Consider the following 23,439-nt stretch of genomic DNA (forward strand, 5'->3'; position numbering starts at 1 on the left):
TAGGTACATTGAGAAAGCCAGGAAGTTGGACAAATACAATTTTTGACATTTTATTATGTTCTGCTCTCAAACTGTGGAGACCATTGACATCTTCACAAAAGATACTGCCCAGAGCCTTGAGTGAGCTTTACAAAGTCTGTAGAGATTCTGGACAACTCATATGGGAAAACCCAGGTATACGGTCACCTATCACAAGACCAAGCAGCTTCCTGAACATATATTCACCAGCGCGTGTCCCCAGCTAATACCAGTTGCCCCAATATGGCTGAAACATATTACACATGCTGTAAGAGGCACAAAAACAGGCACTCTCCTTTTATCTAGGCATCAAATTGCATCAGACCAAGCAGTCTAAAAGGAATACAAGAAAAGAGCCTATTTGTGCTGCTGTCCCCTGCCTTTCTTGAATCTGCCTCCTGGTCACTTCTTTTTTTAATGGGAGTGCCTGATGACCTAAGCCCAGACCACAGAAGAAAGCCCAGACCAAAGAAAGCCAAGCCTTTCTTTCTTGGCTAACACATTCAGTCATTTTCAAGCTGTGCTTCTGGGATTCACCAGTCACTTCTTCGAGATTCTTAAAAACAGGGCTCAGAAAAGCATACACTGTAAAACTACCGTTATCATCGTCAGCTTTTCTTTTTAACCTTGCTTCCTTTTTTAAAGCATCTTCTCCTACCAGTGGTTGCAATGTGTACCTGTAGTAGTCTACTGCAACTCTACCTCTCATCACTTCTGTGGTTTCCTCAGGCTGCAGTTCAGTTGGCAAGGAGAAAAAAAAAAAAAAAACAAAAAACAAGCAGCAGCAGGATACTTACTGCACACTTTAGGTGCTGATACTAACATTTTCCACGAAGATCTAGGTCACATGCACACAGATATGCTTGTGTTTACTTTTGAGATGTTTTCTCAGAACCTGTCAGAGACACTAAGTAGACACTCCACTGCAGAAGTAGGAAGACCTACAGATTCAAGCTATAAAAATAAATAAAAATCAGCTTATAGATGTGTGTTTGCAACAGTAGTGAGGAATTGCTGAAAGCTAGGTCAAGTAAATTCTTCATAAATACCCCACAGAAGCGGAGCACTATATGAGCCTGCAGTGGATGCACAGCATTTCAATTAGCAGTTTAAACATGCCACTGGAAAATGAAATGCTCATTACCAACAAAGAATGGCTGTAAATAATTTGTTGCTTCAGCTGTTAAGGCTTTGGGGTTTTTGTTTGTTTGTTTTTTGTTTCTGCTCTGTTATTTCAATTCTTCTATCCCCTCCCACATTCTGCTATATTTATACACAGCCAACACTACCAGATGTCATTTTGTCATCTGCCACCAATACACTATCACCCTTTTCTGATGAGGCTTTTGCTACTTCTAATCTTTAGCTTGTATCTGAGGTTTCTGGCATTAACAAAGCTGGGAAATAGAGAAAGAGGTGTTAAAAAACAAAGTCTGAACTAAGACTCCATAAATACATAAACAGTTCTCCCATCCTGTGTTTAGTTTACATGATAAACTAAGCTAAATAAGCGAAGGTAAATGAAGCTACATATGCTGACCCCACCACCATCAAAAAAAAAAAAAAAGCTGAAAAGTAAATAAAAAAAAAAAAAAACACACAATTATTGAAAAAGAACCCATTACCCTGCTATCAGAAAGGATTCTGCATGTTTTTATCAAGTGAAAATGTGTATCATTCAAAAAGATGGATAGGGTTTGTGGAAGGGGGAAAAGGCTTTTTGACATTTTTCTTTCTGTACTATAGCACATGACTCCGATGTTCTTGGTCCCAAAGAACGGTGTCCATCAAAAGGATGTAAATAGCTGACCAAAAAAAGAGAAATATAAACATAAATTGAAATATAAATAAGTCTACAAATGGGAAGAGGAATTAGGGGAAAATCTTAGGTCTACAGAGTGATGCATGAATAAAAACCCTTACAAGACACATTTTTCAAATGTTTATCCAATTATCAATACATAAGCAACAAAACCAACGGCCCACTGGCTCAACATAGAAAAAACAATTCATTAAGACAATGATGCTTGAAGGGACAGGTTTATTACACCTTTTTGCTTTTGAGCCGGTGACCAAAGCAATAATGAAAACCTTAATCCAGAAAACATTTACAGCAAATTTCGTTTCAGGTTCTGAAATGAAAACCACAATTTATTTGTGCTGTTAATGAAAATGCAATTGGTTCTCCTCTTGTTCTCACACCCTGGGTGGTTCTCTAATCTTGCAATGGCATTTTCCATACAGTAACGCTTAAAAAAACCTACACTAAGTGCAAAAATCCTAAATAATAATTCATTTTTAATTACATGGTATAGAGTACCTTGCAAACAAATGACACTTATTCAGATTTACTGTAAGGTACTATATATATACATATATATATGTGTGTGTATTTTTTTTGGCAAACTTGGAACAAACCAGAAGAAAAAACAATGAATTATTTTATAACCGTGAGGGAAAGAAAACTCCATTTAAATGTAGAGGATTCATACAACAGAGTTTGAACTAAAGAAAAAATCCACACTTACAGCAGATTTTTTTTCTTTTTAATTCTTAGTGCAAGAAACATAACCAAGTTAATCACAGAATCAGTACTAATTAAGAATATGGAAAATTCTCCTATACAGAGGTAGAGTCCAGTGCACAAGGCTAAAACGATATTCAATAGTCTAAACAAGACTGAGCCAGGTTTTACGGAATCCACTTTTTAAAGTATCAGACTGTATGTACATACATACAATAAATAGACTATACAATCTTTAAAGTAGTTTAATAAACTTCACAAAAATTATAGTAGATGCATTGAGATCTTTACATAATCCAAAGTTCATATCTCTATCACCCAGAAATGGATAAAACCAATATTCCTGATATCAAGTTAATGGAAAATAGTTTAGCAAAGTGTTGATAAATCAAAATATTTTACATATTTTAAAGCCTAAATTTATGCTTATAAAGGATGAATTTCAAATGCGTTGAAAATGTTACTTTTGATATTATCTGTAAAGAGGTTTCAAACGCTCTGATTTGCATTCGTATTGTTAGAAAGACTTTCCTTACATTCCACGTTCAAGGGGAAAATGGACTTGGATGCTCACAGTTCTGATGCATTGGCACAACAATGATGAGAATTAGATATCTGAAAGGCCCAAAGGACATCAGGAGAATTTACGGACAAAACCTTCATGTCTCGAACTACACAAATCACATTAGAAAGTTAACACAAAACTGTTTGGTATTACTACTTCAATCCTGTCAGCGCCCCTCCATCTGGAGGCATCTGATTCCCATTGCACTGAAGGGAAGTGTGCATCTCTGGGCCCCTAGGTTTGCTACAAGCCCATAGGGCTTAATAAAACAAATATGGAATCGTTATGGTTTACCACAGTAGTGCATAAATCAGGGACGTCTGTTGCCACTCATTTCAGTGGTAGTCGCAAAGAAAGGGTTTCAGAGAACTGAGAGTTTCCAACCGTATCTTTCTGAACTGTGCAAAAAAAGGGAAAAAATCACCCTGGGGCACTATAAAGCGAATATGCTTATATTGACAAATTATTTTTCTATAAAAGGTTCTTACAGGTCCCAAGGGGGCAACAGCCACAGTAAGAGGGAACTAGTAACAGCAACAGAAGAGCTTAATAATCAGAGTTGAAAATTATGTTCACAGTTCGGTTATTTTTAATTTCTAAAAGCACCTACGCTAAACAAAATAAAATAAAAGAGGGTTTGTATTTTAGCTTCAAAATAAAATCTACTTGTGACAAATACCTTAAAATTTTCCTTCTGCTCTCTACAGGTCTTCTCACTGGAACATTTTTTTTTAAATTATTTTTTATTTTATACAAACAGACTCACTTTGATTTAAAGTAAACATATAAAAATTGAGAATATTGCTTGCAACAATGGACCTGGAGGTGAAGGAATGAACTAGTCAGGCCATACAAAAAAAAAAAAAAAAAAAAAAGCTTTCTCAAAATGAATTCTGCTAAACTTCTAATGCTATGAAAATCTGCAAAAAGGATCACAAGATCTGTTGCAAATTTCAGAGATTTGGCCCAAGTCTTATCATCATCATCGTCTGAATACATTAATAACTGTATCTTTACATTAAGAAAAAAGAAGTGATTCCAAGAACTCAGGAAGGCACACGCACCCAAGTATACTATAAATAAAACACATCATGAAATTACGAACGATCTTCTGATCCCTGTACATGCTTTTGGTTCAGCACTATGGTCAAGTTCTCTCTTTTGAAATACAATAAAAGGCATACAAGAAATATAACATATGCATAATAATTATGGAGAATAATGCTAATAAGACAGCTTACAGAGAAAAGTGCAGTGAAAAAAAAACAACACTATTTATCCAGGGGCTTGTGCTACTGTTAATACAGACTTGGTTTGCTGCTGTGCAAGGGGAAGAATTTATCCTGGGAAGCAGCAATGAGGAATGCAAAAAGAAAAACTGAGAAAGGTATTAAGAGAAACCTTTAAGATGGAACTCTCCAACGTCACTCCTCTAGTGCACAGTCATCTGACTACACGGTTCATTTCTCTTCAAAGTACAGCATATTGGAAAATGGCACAGTTCTTAAATATTTGTCTGCCTCTACTTCGTTTGTTGTTTCTTCTTCCAAGCACCTGATTTGCTCTTTCCTCATAGAAAGGGTAAAGCTGTTAGTGAAAGTGAGAAAAAGATTGTTGCCCATCTTCTATCCCAAACACTTGACTTCTCCATTTCAGCTTCCGCTAGGTATTTTGCTCGTGTGCTACACAATGGGGAGGCACTGTAAAGGCAGCTCGACAGATTCAAAAATAAAAAAATCAAAAGTCTTTTTTCTTTTTTTTCCCCCCAACCCACCCCGAAAAAAACTGGATGGATGAAACAGTACGTCCGTGGGAATATTCCAGTCTCCTCTGTTAGGAGATAATAGCAGGCGACCATCTAACCACAGTCAGATTGTCAGCACTGACTGACCGTTTCTTTGCAGATTTCCTGAAGTCCTTGTATTTATCTTCACACAAGCGGGAAATGGCCTGTAACGTGAGAGAAGGAAGAAACCTCAGTTGCAGTGGCCACAGCTGTACAAGTAATAGGGAACTAAATGTGGATTTCTATATAGGCAGAATTACAAAATGGTACTTCATTAAACAAACCATGTGAAGAACAAATTCTCTTATTAGTTTCATTAATCTTAAAATACTCAACACATTGCCATTGCATTTCCCACCATATTTGCTTTTGAAGGTTTCAGTACGTGTATGCCAAGCCTTTTCTTTAGAGGTTAACCATTGCAAATCTAGTCAAGGTATCTGACAACACTTACCCACTGCTGTAACATCAATAGAGAACTTCATGGGTGAAAAAATATGGAAAACTTCGTAGAACAATTACAGAAATTGTCAGCATATTCAGTTTGGGAAGAGAATGGCTTTTAATTTTTTTCTTTCCTAAAGTCTCTTAGCAAATATGTTTTCCTCCAGTTTTAAAAGGTCTGTCAGAATACTTGCCCTGCTTTGCTCATGCAGATGATGTCTTCCTGCATTTCTGAAGAACCCTAATGGCAGGAGACGGTGATTTCTGTGTGAACAGGTTCTATTAAACTGCTTGTGGGAAATTTCACTCATATCAAGAATAACCTTATTAGCATTCAAAATACACAGAAATGTTAAAAACCTTTTTAAAAAGAGATGCAAAGATAATTCAAATTTTGAGACTTACTAAACTACACTGGAGTTAACATTTTTAAGTTCCTACTGTTTTTAGGCAAGTTTAAAACAAAGTAGATTACGCACTGTACATAACTCAACTCTAAGCATTGATATGGTTGGGGCAAGCTATGGTTTCTATCAGTAGGGACATTAACTCTGGTGTTTAAACACACAGAGCTGCAGAGAAAGGTCGTTCCAAGGAGTACTCAAGCCAACTTAGAAAATGAGATGGAGGAAAACAGTATTTGTATTTACTCTGGAATGCTTTTAAGTGGTACCTTAAGATAGCTTGTTTAATAAAAACTACGGCACAAACAGTAACAGTACAAGGGTTTGATTATAAAAGAAGGCAATACAAATAAAAAGTCCTGACTGCGAGCATCATGCTTTTTCTTGATTTTTACTTCTACAGCACAGCAAGTTGTAGGAGTGAACAGTGCTGCAAAGATCAGAGGCAGTTTTGACAGAAGCACCCAACTCATGCCTCTATAAGCGAGTTCACCTAATGCTTTGTTCCAGCCAGCCACAAAACATTAAAAATTAAAACAAAGAAAGAAAACCACCTGGAAACTAGTTGCTACTATTTCAGTTGGAAACTGAATTTCCTTTTGCTATGGCCATTCCTGAAACTTTCTTAGTGCTCAAGAAGAGCACAGAATAAAGTAACACAAATATTCCTGTTGCTTTGTAGACCGTAACTTAACTCACTCAAAACTTCCTAGTAATATTTTATTTAATGTAACCAGGAACTCAGTGCACTAAGAATGTTTATGCAATTCAAGTGGATTTTAAATCCAGCAGATGAAAACAGCTCGATCACGGGATGATGTGCCAAGGTGTGGCTTGGCAAGCAGGTGTTCAGAGGAGGAGGTCAGCTTCCTGCAGCTGCCAAACCAGCCTGCTATCGTAGGCATTAAACAGGGAAAGTAATCACTACAAAATTGCCTGTTTCACAGCAAAATCCCTGTTCTGGCACTCAGTCAGACAAAATGAAATTTTGCTTGGAAGTGGCACCTAATATTTGGCAACTCCAGTCCCGGTGATTACTCATGTAGATATGAAGCCCACTGACTGCGGTTTAAAGCCACTTCATTTGCAACCAATTCATAAACCCGACATTTGGAGCCTATTTGACAAGTCAACTATAGCATCTTGGAACATATGGAGAAACAAGACAAAAGCAGAAAATTGTAATTATTTACTACTGCCTTTCAGTTAAAATAAAGACAAGTAGCTTGTAACACCTTTCTGTCATCTGGTACATGTTGCTTTGAAAGCCAGAAGAATAAATTAATTTTTGACTGGTGCAAGGGACCTTTTCTCTAATGAAACCAAATCAAAGCATTATGAAAAACAGCAACACCATTACATTATCTGAAAGTTTGGGGGGACTTGATTGTAATATCTGTAATTAGCTAGAAATACACATAACATATTTTCTTCATGATATATATACACACAGAACTGGAAGTCAATTCCTCCACTGAGTTGCATGGATCTAGAGAAGATTGTCACTGCCCAAGGGGGCTGATGAGGAGAAGGGACAGGGGAGACAAGCAGCAGTAGGATAAATCTTGCCTGCATGGACATCATTGTGCAGGGCAGGAAAGCAGGAGTGCTGGTTTTAGCTTCGCTGCTGGAAATGCACAAATGCACTCAGCTGTGAAGGCTGCAATGCTCCCTAAAACACACAATCCAGAGACAACTTTGCAGGGAGAGGCAAAACTGAGTCTGGATAGACTATGTAAAAATACAAATGATAGGAAGTTGTGATGAAGGGGGTTCTCCCTAACTTTTTTTTCATGGAGAATGAAAAGAAAAACAATCACTTCACTACTGACAGAAAAATCAGAGGAGTTTTGCTCTCCCTCTGCCTTTTAGCTACAAACACACAGGTTCTGAACACACGGGACATGTAGGGCTGCAATCAACCACTGCAACAGCAGGAAGCCAGAGGGATATAAAGACACTTCTCTGCTTGTAACTTACATCTTTCCCTCCTCTTTTTATCTGTCTGATCTATAGGATGGTACCCTCTTTAGGGTCAAGAAAATACAGCACGTAGTTCAAAGAGTTATTCCTCAAGCACTATTCTAATAATAAAAAGCTGAGACAACACAGCCCTATACACTGAGAGTGCACTAACGAACGCTCTTACAAAAATTTAGTCTGGAAAGGAGTACAGTGCTAAGATCACAAGCAGAAATAGGGTAGGCATGTTTTTGTGGACTTACCAAAAGAGCAGGATCTGAGTCACATTTAGCTCAGTACACGGGACAAAAACCAGGTGCACAAGTAGGAAATTACAAAACAGCGGATTAAGGTTGGATATCTGACAATCTTCTTGGCAGAAATATCTCCCATGTTAGAAAATAATTTCTCAGGAGAAGCAAAGGAAACCTTGACATTTGACACAATTAGAAGCAAGGAGAAAACGCACTGCAAGATGTGCTGTTCTGAACAAGGAGCATTGGCAGGTGAATAGACTGCATGATCTAATGAAAGGTTGTGTGCCATTTTTAACTTGAATGATTTCATACAATGAAAAAAAAAAAAAAGAAAGGGGCGACACAAAAATGGTTCCTTACTACTAGTTGGACTTGTATATTCGGGACACTTTTAGGCCACAGGCTAAGCCTCTCGTAGCATCTCAAATCTGATGGATCTTCTCAAGCATCACCATTTGACAAGCAGCAGTACTTCCTAGCCTTGCCTTGCCCTTTTTTAGGTCACAGGTAAATCAACATGGTGATATCAAATGTCAGTAAATTGCTTTAAATCTTAGAACTGAGCAAAGTCCCTTCAATTTACCAGGCATGCCAAATCATTCCTCTGCATATATACATTTACTGCGAGTCTGCTGTCTTTAACCACAGCCTGCAGCTTTTCTCTCAGTTTCAAAAACAGAGAACTTGGGGCTGAGAAGCACATGATAGACCTGGAAAAGTTTTGTAAATGCATTTTGATAACTCTTGGCAAGCTCTATGCTTAACTGTGCTCATGGAATTAGGCAATAAATTATGCTGTCAGCTACTTCCAAGGGTATACTAATGACAACCAATATTACCAGGGAACAAGGCAGCTCCCATCGAGTTCCCTTCCTTGGGGCCACAGAGCAGAGGCAAGGAGCTGGTTAAGACCACGGGGTTTTCACAGCAGAGACTCTCTTCCTTGCAGAGGCTCCCCCTGGCTAGCAGTTACTTTACTGCTACCTCGCGCTAGCAGCACAAACCATCCCTACTATGGGAGAATTTTTAATAATGTGGATTTACTTTAAAAATATTCCATCATTTCTTTTTAAATATGCATTCTCTTTAGTTAGTTCAGAATAACCACTAGTATTCTCTGTGTATTTACAGCCATCTTCTGCTTTTTCTTCCATGGTTTTAGGAGCTACCTCCATTACCTTCATTCATAACTCACTGAAAGGGTTCAGAAATGCTGTGTATTAAGATCTCTTCAAAAAGTAATTAATTTAATTTTAATACATGCAATGGCAATAATTATCAAGACCTAACATCTAATATCTTAGCAAGCCACCTCTTTTCATTACATTCCCAATGAATTTTCATATTTTATTACTCTGACTCCTTAATACAGACAAAACCTGATGCAAATTTACATTACACTTCATACAAAGATTAAATTACATTCTTATTAGGAATGTTTGGGAAATTTAGAAAGAATCTTTAGAAAGAAGAAATACAAATTTAGTGAAATCTGCTTCAATTGTTTCTCCACCAGTTTCCAGATACCCCTGTTCCCATTACAGCTGCAAACAAGTTAATTCATCTTCCCATGCATGGTTTCCCCCACAAAAACTGTTTTGCAGGAACAGTAAGAGTTTCAAAACATGCAACACTCGCTCTAATCCACAGATAAACAACTTACAGCGTAACGCTTTTATTTAATTAAAGGCATCCAATGTTAAAGGCAGTTAGCAGCTAACAGCAGACTTCAAAATTAGGAACAATATGTGTACATACTCATGCAAGAATGCCCATATGCAAAAAACTTCATCTAAAAAAAAAATCAAGAAAAAAAAGATTCTAGTCCTGTAAAGTATCCAATACTGCCTGATGATTTTAAATTCTTCCAGAGCCTGTGGGAATTCATAGTGCCCTGCATTCCACAGGTCCAGACTACCTGACATAGTGGTTTATGCACATGGCATATGTAGGTCTCCTCAGTATTCACGATTCATCTAGTAATGGTGTGCTCATTTCTGTACTGTTACTGAGAATAATACTGCTGAGATGACAGACTTGGATTCACGTGAAATACAGCAGTAACAGGTAACAAGCACACGGAATAGTTATTTTCAGCAATCCTTGTTAATACTCTGTCCTGCACAGTTAGTCTTAAGAACATGCAAAAACCAGACTGAAAACTGAGTTTAAAATTTGTATTTTCACAAGGCCAATTTCAACAATTAGAACCGAAAGAAATGGAAAGCAATACCAGATATGAAACAGATTGGGCCAGAAAACTGCCCCCATATCCATAAATACCTAAAACACAAGTAAAACAGTTCTGGACATTAGGGCACCTTCTAACATTACATGGGAATATTTGGGAAGAGATGGAAGGAGAAGGGAGACATAATGCAAAAATTCCAAATGCTTATATACATATATATAAAATACTCATACATATGCTCATAAATATATGTATGTGTATATATATGAGTATATATATATATATATTCAGTTCTGTTCAATCTAAAAAGGTTTAATTCAATCTAAAAAGTCTTACCTCAAGTTTACATGCCCTGTCCCTGCTGAGGGGCTCCAAAGGAAAACTCAGGTTATTCGCTTCTGCCAGGGAACGCAAATCAAAATAATACTTGGCATAAACACTGGAGGGAACATTAATATTGAACTGCAACAGCTCAAGAAACTGGCGTTCCAGCTCATTCCTGTAGAAAGAAGATAAATGTGAAAACATTTTTCAGGTTGTGCATCCTGAATGTAATTTACTTTAAATTGCAAATAGTACAAACCACGTTAATTTCTTACTCCTGTCAGACACAATTATCCTAACCTAAAGTTTGACTTTGTCTACCAACTTCTGTGAGCACGTGTACATCAGTGAGGAATATGAAAGTTGCTGCAGCTTGCAGCTGCTACTGCTGTGCCAATCAAACCCAGACACAAACTTTTGTGAGCAGAAGAGCCACTTAGTTTAGTTAATGCAATCTGGGAAAGGAAAAGCTAGTAGGAAAAAAAATTCTTGTAGTTTTTGCTATACCTCCACTAGGTGGATCTGCACACACAGCTATGCAAACATGAAACACACAGACATGCCCTAAATTTGTCAGACATCTCTCATAACTGCTGCAAGTTACCCTAACATAAAAAAATAGATAACTTATTTATTCTCTTTTGCCTTTCAGAATCAATCATGTAAAACTAGATGTGAGAAACCTGCTTTCTTCAGCACACCATCTATCTATGCTGATGAACAGAATATAGCTATTTTTCCCTAGAACATGCAAGCAAAATTCACATTGTTCATCATTTGTTTTTCAGTACCTAAAATAAATGTGTTTTTCAAAATCCCTGATAGAACCAGAGGCCCTATGTGAGCTCCCACTCCATGAATACTTTGCTACATCAATACATTACTACCCATAACGGTACAGTAAAAAGCATGTAAATAAATAGGTAAATAAATACAAAAATGAATTTGCAGCTTTCTTAAATTGTATAGTACCTAGATATCCTCCTACACAATACATATACAAGGACATACAATATACCCAAAACAGTGATTTCAAGACAGGAGAAATAAAAAATAAATGGGTGGGAATTTTGTACTTTTGCTAAAGAGAATATGGGCTGCACAGCTTCGTAACCAACAGGTACAGATTGACTATGATACTGCAGTCAAGTTACACACTGCCTGCAGTGTATGTGCACAAGGAACGTGCAGGCAGTTGCCAACAGAAAAGGGAGGTTCTGAGGATAAGAAGTATAGCAGTTTTTCAACACTGATTATTCTTTTTCTCACTTCTTACTGGAAGGCCATCTTGCTTACATCGTAATAACTTTCTTCCCTTATCTTCAGTTTCTTTGTCAAAATCCTATCCCTTGTCAAAATCACTCTGTGTACATAGTGATAAGTATTAATCAACACTAGAAAACCATCTAAAAGTCATATATGGACTCCTTGGCATGAATTCACACTGTTGAAGATTCTAGCTTTTCAAAAACCCAGTTAACGAAATTTAAGTTTTAAGAAGTCTAGTGATAATATATAGATTATTTTTAAACGTCCTTTTATACTTGTAATATTTTGTTTTCTGCAAGCTAAGGTGTACGTTAATGAATAATATAAAGCCTATTTTAATAGAGAAACATATTGACTGTACTGCTACAGAGGAAGATCCCCGAATCTTTCAGAAACATTAAATAGTCTCAGATTCTTACTGTAGCTTAGCTCCCAGATTTAAAGATTAGATTAGCAGGTCAACTACAGCTGAGAAAGAACAACAACAAAAAGCCCACAGGTATTTCTGATTTGAACTAATATAACTAGCCACCATAGCCTTTGCTCCTGATATTTCCATATGAGACTGCTTTACTATATGTTTTCCTGTGGCCACCCCTCAAATTCAGATAGAAATTCAAGACAATGCTATATAAATAACTACAGACACACAGGTCAGTCCTCCTAAGTCCTCTGCTAACTTTTGAGTGTACTTCAACACACTGTTGATGATTTATAAAACTCTGAAAGGTCTGCATGAGGTTTTCCAAGAAACATTCATGAGTGATGATTCACAGGAGTTGAAGATTTAGACCTAGAGTTCTTCTGCCTTATTACTATAAATAACGTAGATCAGGGCTCTTCAAAACCATAACATTGTATCATCCCAACTACCTGAAAAAGAAAGAGAGGGAAAATCCACCCCCATTGGAATAGGGAAAAAAAAAAGTTTGGAAAAATGGTCAGCAGGAATAAAAACATCAGCAATTCAGCAAGGACCCGATTCTTTGCTGGAGGATTCACAAGGAGCCCCAAACACAAAGGCCACAAAACAGGTCATAAAGTACCATACAGAAAGAGAGCACAAGCCCCTAAAAAGGCTTGTTTTTCTCATTTTGTGAGAACCACAATATCTTTAAGAAAAGGCTAAAAGCTTTGAGGCCAAGGACTTAATCACAGATCTGTTTAGAGAGTGTGAAGTGCAGAAAGAGGACGGATGTCAGCACGTGAGCACAGGTCTGCCATTTGAGTAATGGCTTTATATAGCTGAAGTGCAACTTCTAACAGTACCATCGCGTGTGTTTGTCAAAAGCAATAACCTCTTTTTTTGTTGTTCCTTTCACACCATCACAGCATGCCTCTTCACCTGCCTTCAAAAAAAGCCATGAGAATCAGCGATTTCAAAACTCTTATTTATAACCATTCTTGATTAATACTGTCATATGGCACAGCCAAACCTGTCGATCAGCTTCAAGCTGTTCAGAACTCTACTTTAGCTGATATCCCAGCTTCAAAAATATTCTAAAAGCACTCAGATTTGCCTTGAATAAAGAGGTAATGGAGGGAGACCCTTATTGTAACCGAATCCCCAAAAGCAAGAGAAAAGGATCAAGGGAAAATATCTCAGCAAAATCAGTCAGGGAACACCCAGAGCAGTCAAGGAAATGTTATCAAATTGTTCTGCATGGAACAAAACTACATATAGAAACGCAGAGGGCCTGATTTTAGCTTCTCCCTGCTCACTCCTCCCCATTTTATTTTAGAAATTTCATTCTGTTTGGTTATGTTGGAAGAGAAGCATAATCAACTATCCTTAAAAGTAACATTTATATTTTAAAAGATACTGAAATAGTTATCATGTGACATTTCCAACTTCTGTTTTGAAATGACTTTTCCCCAAAACTAATAAAAGCATCTACAGTGTACCATAGCAATGAAGGCTGTGTTTTTTTTTACCTTTGTACACACAATGAAGAATGTATTACAAATAGCTTGTTAATACAAGCTTAGAGATAACTTTTCTAATAGTCAAGAAGTGACAGGTACTCACTAACAGTCTGCAAGTTAGTCTAGAAGTGTATAAGCATGCTTAGTTTTAAAGTCAGCTGACTCACAACTTAGAACATTTTCCTTACTGATAATTTTTAGACCTGCTATAAATCTGACAAACAGTGAACTATTAAGAAATGGATTTAGGGCTGCTATAGCATAAATGCTTGGCCTTTCACTACTTTGAGATTGCAAACTGAGATTCAAAAGGTATGCTGTATAAACATTTTTTCTTGTTTACTTCCTTTCTTTCCTCTTCCCTAAATACTGTGTATAAATATAAAATAAATATAAATATCAATAAATGTAAATAGCGTTTTTATGATTCCAACTTCATGCCATGATTCCAACTTCAGCCATTGCAGCACTGCTCTTACATGCACATCAACTCAGATGAGGACACCTCTAAATGCATGCAAGGTACGTGACTCAGCACTCAATGTATAGATGTCATGAAACCCAGACACTTTAGCAAATACGTCTAATAACTACTGATCAATCAACTAAAAGAGCACTCAACTATTTAGTAGAATAAGCATTTGTTTTAGTATTTGTAAATATTAAGACCTTAATTGTTTACTCTCATCATATTTTCTTTTATTACTGTTGGAATATTCTTTTAAAATGACTGAGGAGTATCCAGACAGCCACTATAAAGCTGTATGTGTTGTTAATAATGCCATCCTGTAAAAAATGGAAAAAGTTATCCACAAGAAGTTTCTCTCTGCAAGTTAAAATACTACGTATTTTTTAATCCTGCAAACAAACTCAGCAGGATATAAGAAGAAAAAACAAAAACTAAAAAAAAACCAATTATTGAATAATGGTAGCAATAAATGAGTGATCATCTAAGGGTTGTGTAATGGCAGCAAGAAGCATGTAGCTGTCTAAGAGTTGTTAGGGTCAGAACACATTTTTTTCTGCATTACTTTGTTCTACCATCTGTGAGGAGAACTAACACATTACAGTAAATGCTGCTGAAGTGATGACAAGCTGACTTATCCAACATTTTTTCTTTTTTTTTTTTCTTTTTTTTTTTTTTGTTAAGTCATAGATTTCAATATTCTGCAGGTTCACAGTTGTGTGAACACCCAGCAGTAAAATACATTTTAACCAGAAAAAAAAAAAGTCCACATTTTCTATGTAAGCAACTCTCTAGTAGACCTCATGCCATTTATCAGCATCCACCATGTTCAGATGGAAGGCAGACACACAAACTTTACACAAGGTATGAGAGAACTTCCCCTCTCCCTCATACACACAAATCTTGGCATTTGCTGACAAAGAGAAACAGACTGGACTCACATGTCTTCGACTGTGATATCTTTTAGGATCTGGCAGTAATCCACATTCCACACCGCCTGGTCGTCCCAAACCTTGGATGCCAGTAGAATTGCACCCAGTACAATTCTCTTCCAGTTCGCTGGACAAATATCTATCTCTGCATAAGTTAAAAGTCTTTCAAGATATACCTGTGGAAACACATTAAAATCAAGAGTTAATCTGGTTTGCTATTAAGTAGAAATGAAAAACTATTGCAATAAACCCAATCCAGCAATTTCAAAACAGTAATATGCTCTCAAGAAGGTTCTTTTATAAAAGCTGTGGGTTTAAATCCATACATTTGTGCCAAGCTCAAGACTGGATGTGATAAATTCATGTTTTAGTTGGCCTTTGCATTCTGATCATACAACCAGAAACAAAACTGTTGCTTTTCTATCGTAACTGTTGCTAATATATTCACATATTGGAATGAATTCAAATGATAGTGTAAATAAATTATTAAAATAATAATGTAAACAAATAAATCGCTAGCTACTAATGAGGAAGGCAAGGGCATGCTACCAATTACTGTTATTAGCTATCACACAAGCAGCTGTGGTTCTAATTTACAGCCTATCAGTTATCAGATACAGCATCATGTCCTGCAGGTCCCCTCTGGTGAAGAGGTTCCCCAGGCATCTGGATGGAGACAAAGCCGCCAGAGAAACAACGAGCTGAACGAAGGAAATGTATGTGCTGAGATAACGCACCTAACAGTTTCCTTTGGAGTGATAAGCGCTGGAGATGCGTATCAGTAATTCCGTTGGACCTGCAAGAACTGATAAACTAAGGACACAGGAGTCTGGTCCAACTGCCCAAGACCACCAACACAGACCAGCATCAACAAGAGCTCCTACAACCCAGACTTCACATGAGAGGCTGCTATTTACAAAGGCTACAGAATTATATCCCCACATCTGATAGAACAAGGGACCATGTAGAGACTTTCAGAACACCTACCAGAAAGTTGCCAGGAGGCCAGTATCAGCCTCTGCTTATGAAAACAGAGCTGGGTTTGCCCTTCCCTCCAGGGAACCCCAATTAAGTATGCCAGGGACCCACTGGATCACTCCAGTAAGCCAACATGCTGTATGAATATACCTGCTATCAGTAACAGTGGCTCATTTACATTAATAACAGACCGATGAACAAAACGTGTACTAAGAAATATGGGTTGTGCGTCATCTGTGTGCCCCCCTCCTCTAGCCCCTAATAGGAAAAGGGAAATTACAACCATTACGAATAGTTACATGAGGTGAACAAAACTGAATGCTTCTGCAATCCACATCCAAACAATTTATATACCAGCTGACAAGGCACATAATAAACCTTCTACAGTTTCACTAAGTTAATATTTACTAGCACCTAATCAAGTAATACCATAAGAATAGCTAATATATATAAAATTCGTGCTGATAAAGGGGAAGGGAAAGGGGAGCACAGGGGGAAAACCTTTAAAACCCAGAAGAGCTTACTTGTGATTTTCTATTAGGATGTGTGCTAACAGAAGCACACAGAGGACCTTCAGTGATTTGTGGTTCCTGAAAGGTCTACCATTAGAAAGTATTTAATTTATAATAAAAAAAAGTAATTCTAAGCTCTTTTTTTTTTTTTTTTTGAGTCCCCAATAATATCACAACCAATTACAGCTTTTATATAGTTTTGTTCATTAATTTTAACTATTGTAATACTACAAGCAATTAGAACTTGGGAACAAGGTCACTGAAAACAGACTGCAAACATTTTGTAATTTAGAGAGGAAAGCATGTTTTATGAAAAGATATTCAATATCTGAATGTGCACAGACACTCAGAGCACAAAATGAACTGCCTCACTTCGCAGCATAGAAGGCATACAGAGAAAGAAATCTTTTGGGGAAAAATATAATGCAGACCACCTCTCCCAGTCCACTGTGAGGCTGTTTCAAGCAGGTTTCACTGCACTCTTCTGGCTGATTTAGGGTAAATGAGATGTAGTCATTTCAGTTAGCAAACTGTGCTCTGATTAAGAAACAACCTTTTACTGGCTTCCCTAGCTAGCATCAAGAAGTGAACTTGTTCTGCAGTTTCATTTCTCGCCCACAAGCCCATAACTACAAAGAACACCCAGCATCACCACTGCAGCCAGTGGAGCGCAAGGACTGGCACTGGTCCTGTACACCCCGACGGGACCACTGCACTGGACCCATTGTTTGACAGAAAGAAGTGCAAAAAATTAACACGCTAAATATGTGGAAATGAAGATTTACTAGTTGCACAGTAACAACAAAGATCCCATAATACCAGCATTGGTTTTATTGTTTTAAAATATTCATCACATTTTGACATGTAAGATTTGGTATTGGAGTTCCACGTGGTGTGTGAGTGCAAAACAAACAGCACAGTTTAAACATTTTGAGAAAATTACGTCCTTAAAAATAAACACGTGGTCACTCCAACACAAGGGTTCAAGACAGAAACTGAAAGAAATGTGTGTAAGTGGGTGAGGTGGGAACAGCAATGGGGACTCAAAAGACTGACTCCTCCAGTGATACGTCAAAACCACAGAAACACAAAGCTCAGTAAAAACAAAAAAAACTGGCATGTGCATCTCAGCAGAGCCTGCACTCCTTGATGGTTCTGTTAAAAAGGCTGCCTTTTGCTTCATACAGAGCCTGCATAAACCTCTTACCATGTAACACAAACATACTTGTTCAACTTAGCAAGCAAAATTGTTGTTAGTTCATAGTTCAAAGAACCCCTGGAGTTGTTCCAGGTAAGTGAAAGGCTTGTTTAAAACAACACACAGTGCTAATGCAAGGAGAGGATGGACGCTGCAAGATCATGCCACTCTTAAATTAGGGCAATGGAAATGAACTTGGTTTGCTTTACATCAGTGCTGAACCTGCTCCTCTACTGTTAACGCAAGCCCCTGAAATTTCAATGGCACAGAGAGTTCAGTAGATTTCAAATGAATACCCCACTGAGACACACAGAGCAGGCAAAAACAAGAAAATAACATCCTTTCCTACATGCAGTTCTAGCATATGCAGGGGAAAAAAAGAGCAAGGATTCTATTGTGGGCTCAAATTCAATGGCATTCAGAGAACTCAGGTGTAAGTTCATCTACTCAAGGTGTAAGTACACGGGGAGCACGAACTTGCTACTACCTTCCCACCAGTGTATACCTGAGAAATCAGCTTTAAAAATGAAATAGCTTGTTAAGGCAGTATCCTTATATCACCAAGGCATCTGAGCATCTTCTAGTAGCATGTTGAGGAAAATGAATAATCACTTTTGAGTCCTTAGTGATAACTTGGGCTTAACTCCAGAAATACAGCTTGCTGGAGCAAGGCTTTGTATAATCTTTGAATAAAACTGAAGATGAGAAATACCTCACCAGGAGAAGGGCATTTTGCATGGTTTCTGGCTCCTTCCTGGAAAATGCCTTAAAAGAGAACATTTTGTTTTGCTCACTTGTTTTGGCCTCCCTGACTCAGTTTTGAGTTTTAAGTGTGTTCAAGCAAGAAGGCAAAAAAAGAACAAGACTCCTCTTGCAGCAAATATTTGTAGAAGTTTATCAAGGTCCTCTGCTAATGTGGGAATTCAACATAACCTGGGACTTGTCTCCCAAATATAGGCCTATACTACCACATTAGATTAGTTCTTCACTATAGCCAAGACAGCCTCCAACCTTCACATCACCTACAAGTTCTTTTTTTTCCTGTGTTTGGAGAGAACCAGGTGACTCCACAGACAGCATAACTCCAGCAGAGGAAAGGCTCTCGAGCTCTTGCCCTTCTGAGGCAGTGTCTTTCTCAAAGCAGTGTAGGCACAGACAAGTGAGCTCTCTCTCCTACAAGCATGTGAGAAAGCTTACTGTGACAAAGCAAACTGTCAACCATAGTTTTTATCTCAGATCATTGCCATGTAGTTGGTCTAGCCCACAGGAGCAGTGTGAGCACCAAGATTTTGACCTTGATGGGTAAAAAAGGAGTAAGTAAGAAGGAGAGGCAGAGTTAGCCACGTACTCACTAGCCTACGCTACTGCAGGGGGATGCTTCTGGCAGCTGCAAAGATGTGCTGAATCAGTACAGACTTTTGGAGAAGGGCCAGGTGGCTCCCAGCCCATCTGAAGAGGAAGGCTGGTGGGCGGTTAGTCACTCCGCTACTCATCCCAAACAAACGTGTGGCTGGTGGGAGAACGCCACCTGCTTCTGCTGGCTGCAGCAAGCGCGTCTTCCCACATGCAGGCAGACACACTCCATCCACCTCAAGGAAAAAAAAAGCTCCGAAAATGTTGACCCTGTAATGGTAAATGTGATGTATGGAAATGTCATTTGTATTCACCTTAGTTATGCAGTGAAGTCTATATATTGAATACTGTCTTAAGTGCAGGGACCATTTTCTCAAATACGGGTTTTGAATCAGACTCTGTATTCTCTGTGTACTACGTGGTTCAATAAACTCGTGTGTTGCAATGAATTTCACTGGGTTAGTTTGCAAAAGTGAACCACTTTCTACATTTTCTTTAGGACTAGCAGCTCTAAAATCGTATAAAAACAAGCTAAGTTTTAAAAGCCTACTGTGGAAAAGAGTATTATAACTCACATCTCAGGATGCTGGTAGAAATTTACTTACACACTGAAAGACCAAAAAGCTCAGAAGACACAATGCGAGAAACTTTTACTAAAATGGTCTGAAAACCTCTTCTCATCTCTGGATTATTTCAGCAGGTATTCCTTTAGAGAAGCAAAACTAAATGATAAAAAGAGCTTTTGCTACCTAGAAGAAATATAGAAGAAATAAGTTTTAAAAATGCTTAGGAATGGATCTAAAGCTTAAAACAAATTGAAGCTATTACACTGATGTTACTTTTCTCTGTAACTCATCCTCTGCAGTGCTTCTTCTGAAAGTAAGCTTTTGTGGGCAACACTTCCAAGCACTTCTCTTCTGAATATTTGAAAGCTGAATTCCGAAAAGACAAAAGATTAATTCTGCCTTAATTCAACACCTAGTTTTCCTCAAATAGTTTAATAGCTTCCAAGAGCCATCTTCACAACACCTGCCATCATCCACTTAGTTCTATGACTTGTTCTGTGCATGTTCACAGATTTTTGCAGAGCGATAGCATGACCATTTAAGTAAATGATTGTGGTTGCTGATGTGTCCTGAGGAAAAAACTCTTATTGGCTTCAGTCAAACAACATATTCTGAATTTTCCCAGCTTGCAAAGAACAAGTATAAGCCAGTGTTAATACCAACAAACTTCAAAATTCATTTGTCACATTATGTTTCATTTCGTAGCTGAAACGAAAACACCATTCCGACCTGGAAAACACCAATGGACTGCCAATACATTTCTACTTAAAAATTCAGTACCTTGGAGCCTGATGCCTCCTCCATTATTAATCTATTGTGTTTGGGAATGAACCACATGCTTTTATGTGATTGTCAGCCTAACAAGCTTTTATGGACAGCTCCTGCACTTCACTGGAGATATTTTAATAACTTGTGCACATTTCAGAAGATACCCTGCACTGAGTGAAGAGATTGGCAAAGCAGTATTTATTTTCCATCTCTTCCCACAGACTCCCAATCAAAATTTTGCAATGACTGACCTTTAAAATTGGAACATGAGCAAATTATTATTTAATCATACATGAAACCAATCAGATGATTTGTCTTTGTTAAGAATTTATTTATCTGAATTAACAGGAATTTTTATCTACTAATGAAATACAATTACCACTCTGCAGGTATAGGTGATCCCAAACTGTCTTACAGTCTGTAGCGGTTCATTAGCTTCGATGCAGCACCATAGGCATGTAGTTAAAAGGCTTCCAAAACTATTTCAAGTCCAGAAGAGGTACAGCTCTGATTTGCTTCAGCACATTATCTTGAGCTAATTAATCTGCCAGACCCGAAATGCCCCTATGCTGAGCTAGTTTGGGTGCCTCTTTTCTTAATTCCCACAACTTGAACTTGCATGGTGGAGAATCATTCAGCCATACGTTACTATCACTAGGCCTGGAGGGCAGAACTGCAAAATGGCACCAGCCTAGCAACAGCATCCAATCTTCAGCAGTGCTGCTCCAGCCACAACTGACCCCCAGGGTGATTATTTGCAGTTGGGTGAATCCATCCCGGACTTCCCATAGTAACAACCACAGTGTTCAGGGTTGTCCCAGTTTTCTAGGATGTCCCAGCTCCCTATGATTCTGGATACCAGGCAGCTGGTTATACAACAACCCAGTCAAGAGAACATAAATCTGTTTGATGAAACTAAAACTAAAGATAGCAATGAGGAGTTCAGTTTTAATTAGTGTGAAGCAGTATCTCATTTTTTTTCCATCTCAGAGGACATTATACCATATTTTGTATATTATATAATAATCTCAAGTAAGAAGAAAAGTTAAAATACTTGAGGAGGTTTATTTCTTCTTCTTTTTCCCCCTTGAGAAGGACATGTATCTAAAAAATGTGTCAAATTATTTCATTTCAATATGTTGCAATCCAAAGGAACCAGTTTTATTAAAACTCCAGTTTTATTAAAAGCTTACTATGGGATTCCTTCAAAGTTTTGTTTCTCTTTGTTCCTTCATTTTGGAGGTATTCAACATTAACCTCCAATATCCAAATGATATTTCTTATCATACTGAAGTTGCAGTTATGGGCACAAAATCCCTTAATTTAACTTCATAAAACAACCAAACAAGTCTTCTGTTGACGTTGTGAAATTTTATCCTCAGTGATAAAATTTCAACTCAACTGGGCAGGCCCTAAGCAAAATCATTCAACTGATCATGCTTAGAGCTGAAGCTGGACCAGACTTGACCTCCAGAGTTCTCTTCCAACCTAGATTATTCTGTGATTCTGTCTGCAGTTCTGGAGCGTGGTACAACCCAGAGAGACCAGAATTTGTGCATGCCCTCCAAGGAGGCTGAGTGGGAGTCTCAGCACACTACAGAAACAGGCAATCACCAAAGAATCCCTGGCATTAGTGAAAGAATTCTGAATTTTGAGGTAATGGCAAGAGCAAAGCACAACCTTTTCTCATACTGTTTTTGTGTTGCTTCATGTCAAATTCTACCCATGTTTTACCAAAAAAAAAATAAAAATCTAGTGGCTTTAATCAATTATCACTAGTTGCACATTGATGGAGACTATGTTTTTGTTATTTTACGGTCCATAATTGAGAATCTACAAATGCTCGTTTACTTGCAACAACTTCATTCCCTCCCTCTCACATTTAAGCTGCATTAGGTGTCACTATGTAACCCATGTTGTTAGCTGCAGAAGCACAGATTAATTTAACAAAGGCAGCATCCATCCTAACACATCTCCAAGAAGTAAAAGGAAATATACAGTCCTCTTTTAATGAGAAAACTTCAATGTGTTACAATGTCTTGAAACTAAAAAGAAATCTGTATGGAAAAATTATAATTGGTAGTGGGTCCCATATAGCCAAATTACGGCTCCAATCCAATCACTAAATTGCCATATGCTCTGTTCGAAGCAATCAGCCAGTTCCCTACCACAACACTCCCGAAATAACTGTGCTTTAAAATTACCCAGCTGGGCATTTAAAAATGTTCTGTAAAGGTCTAGTGCCATCCATTTGGTGGAAAAGGACATCACATCATCACAGTCCTTGCAATTTCATCCAATTTTTATTTCTGAGACCAAGTGTTGAAAGATAGTAATGAATGCACTCATAAAACGGCTCTGAAAATGTGAATAATTGCAAAGTAGCATTGAAGATATTTATAGGAAACACTAATGGAACTGAGAGAAAAATCACACATCCTCAGGTTTGTCCCCCAGTTTACTTGTTTTAAGACAAAAATCTGTAATACGCATAAAATGGACTTAAACTATTAGACAACATTGACTTTCCAGTCCCAAACTGGGATCAGTATTCATTGCTTGAAATGAACGTGCTCTTCTGTTGGGGAATTAAAAAGGTGGCCACCACCACCACCAGATATACACAACTGTTCTCATGGGTTTCTTACACCAAGCATAGCCCAGCTTTGCCTTGCTCTCACTGCACTCATGATCTCTGTCTTGGTCACTGGAGGGAGAGTGGCAGCCTTCAAACCAGGCAGCAAATAGTTCACATTGTACCCTGAGGTGTTCAGAGGAGCCTGCATCTTCCAGTAGCTGTATAAGGAACAGTAGGTATACCACACCAGCTGAAAAGGACTTCTGCTACAGATTAAACGTCTGTACAGACTTTCATCACTTCTTTTAAAAAAGAAAACAACAACTTTGTTTTCTTTAAACCAATATCACATCCTTGATACTTTAAATACAGCGGGGGGGGGGGGGAAATATCTGCACTTAAAAATATCCCAGTGAAA

At 37.8% G+C, this 23,439-nt stretch overlaps 1 protein-coding gene across 1 annotated transcript in view; it reads right to left on the minus strand.

Annotated features, from left to right (window-relative positions):
• Positions 1 to 2,660: 2,660 nt before the first annotated feature.
• CCNY (cyclin Y) overlaps positions 2,661 to 23,439 on the minus strand; it is a 123,000-nt gene continuing 102,221 nt past the window's right edge. The window contains exons 8-10 of the mRNA XM_084282790.1: positions 15,078 to 15,244; positions 10,488 to 10,650; positions 2,661 to 5,057 (exon numbers count right to left, since the gene is read on the minus strand). Coding sequence (XP_084138916.1) covers positions 4,941 to 5,057; positions 10,488 to 10,650; positions 15,078 to 15,244 — 447 coding nt within the window. The 3' untranslated portion in view covers positions 2,661 to 4,940. The remainder of the gene's footprint in view (positions 5,058 to 10,487; positions 10,651 to 15,077; positions 15,245 to 23,439) is intronic.

Source organism: Netta rufina, assembly GCF_964035555.1.
Source record: "Netta rufina genome assembly, chromosome: 2".
Lineage (NCBI taxonomy): Eukaryota > Metazoa > Chordata > Aves > Anseriformes > Anatidae > Netta > Netta rufina.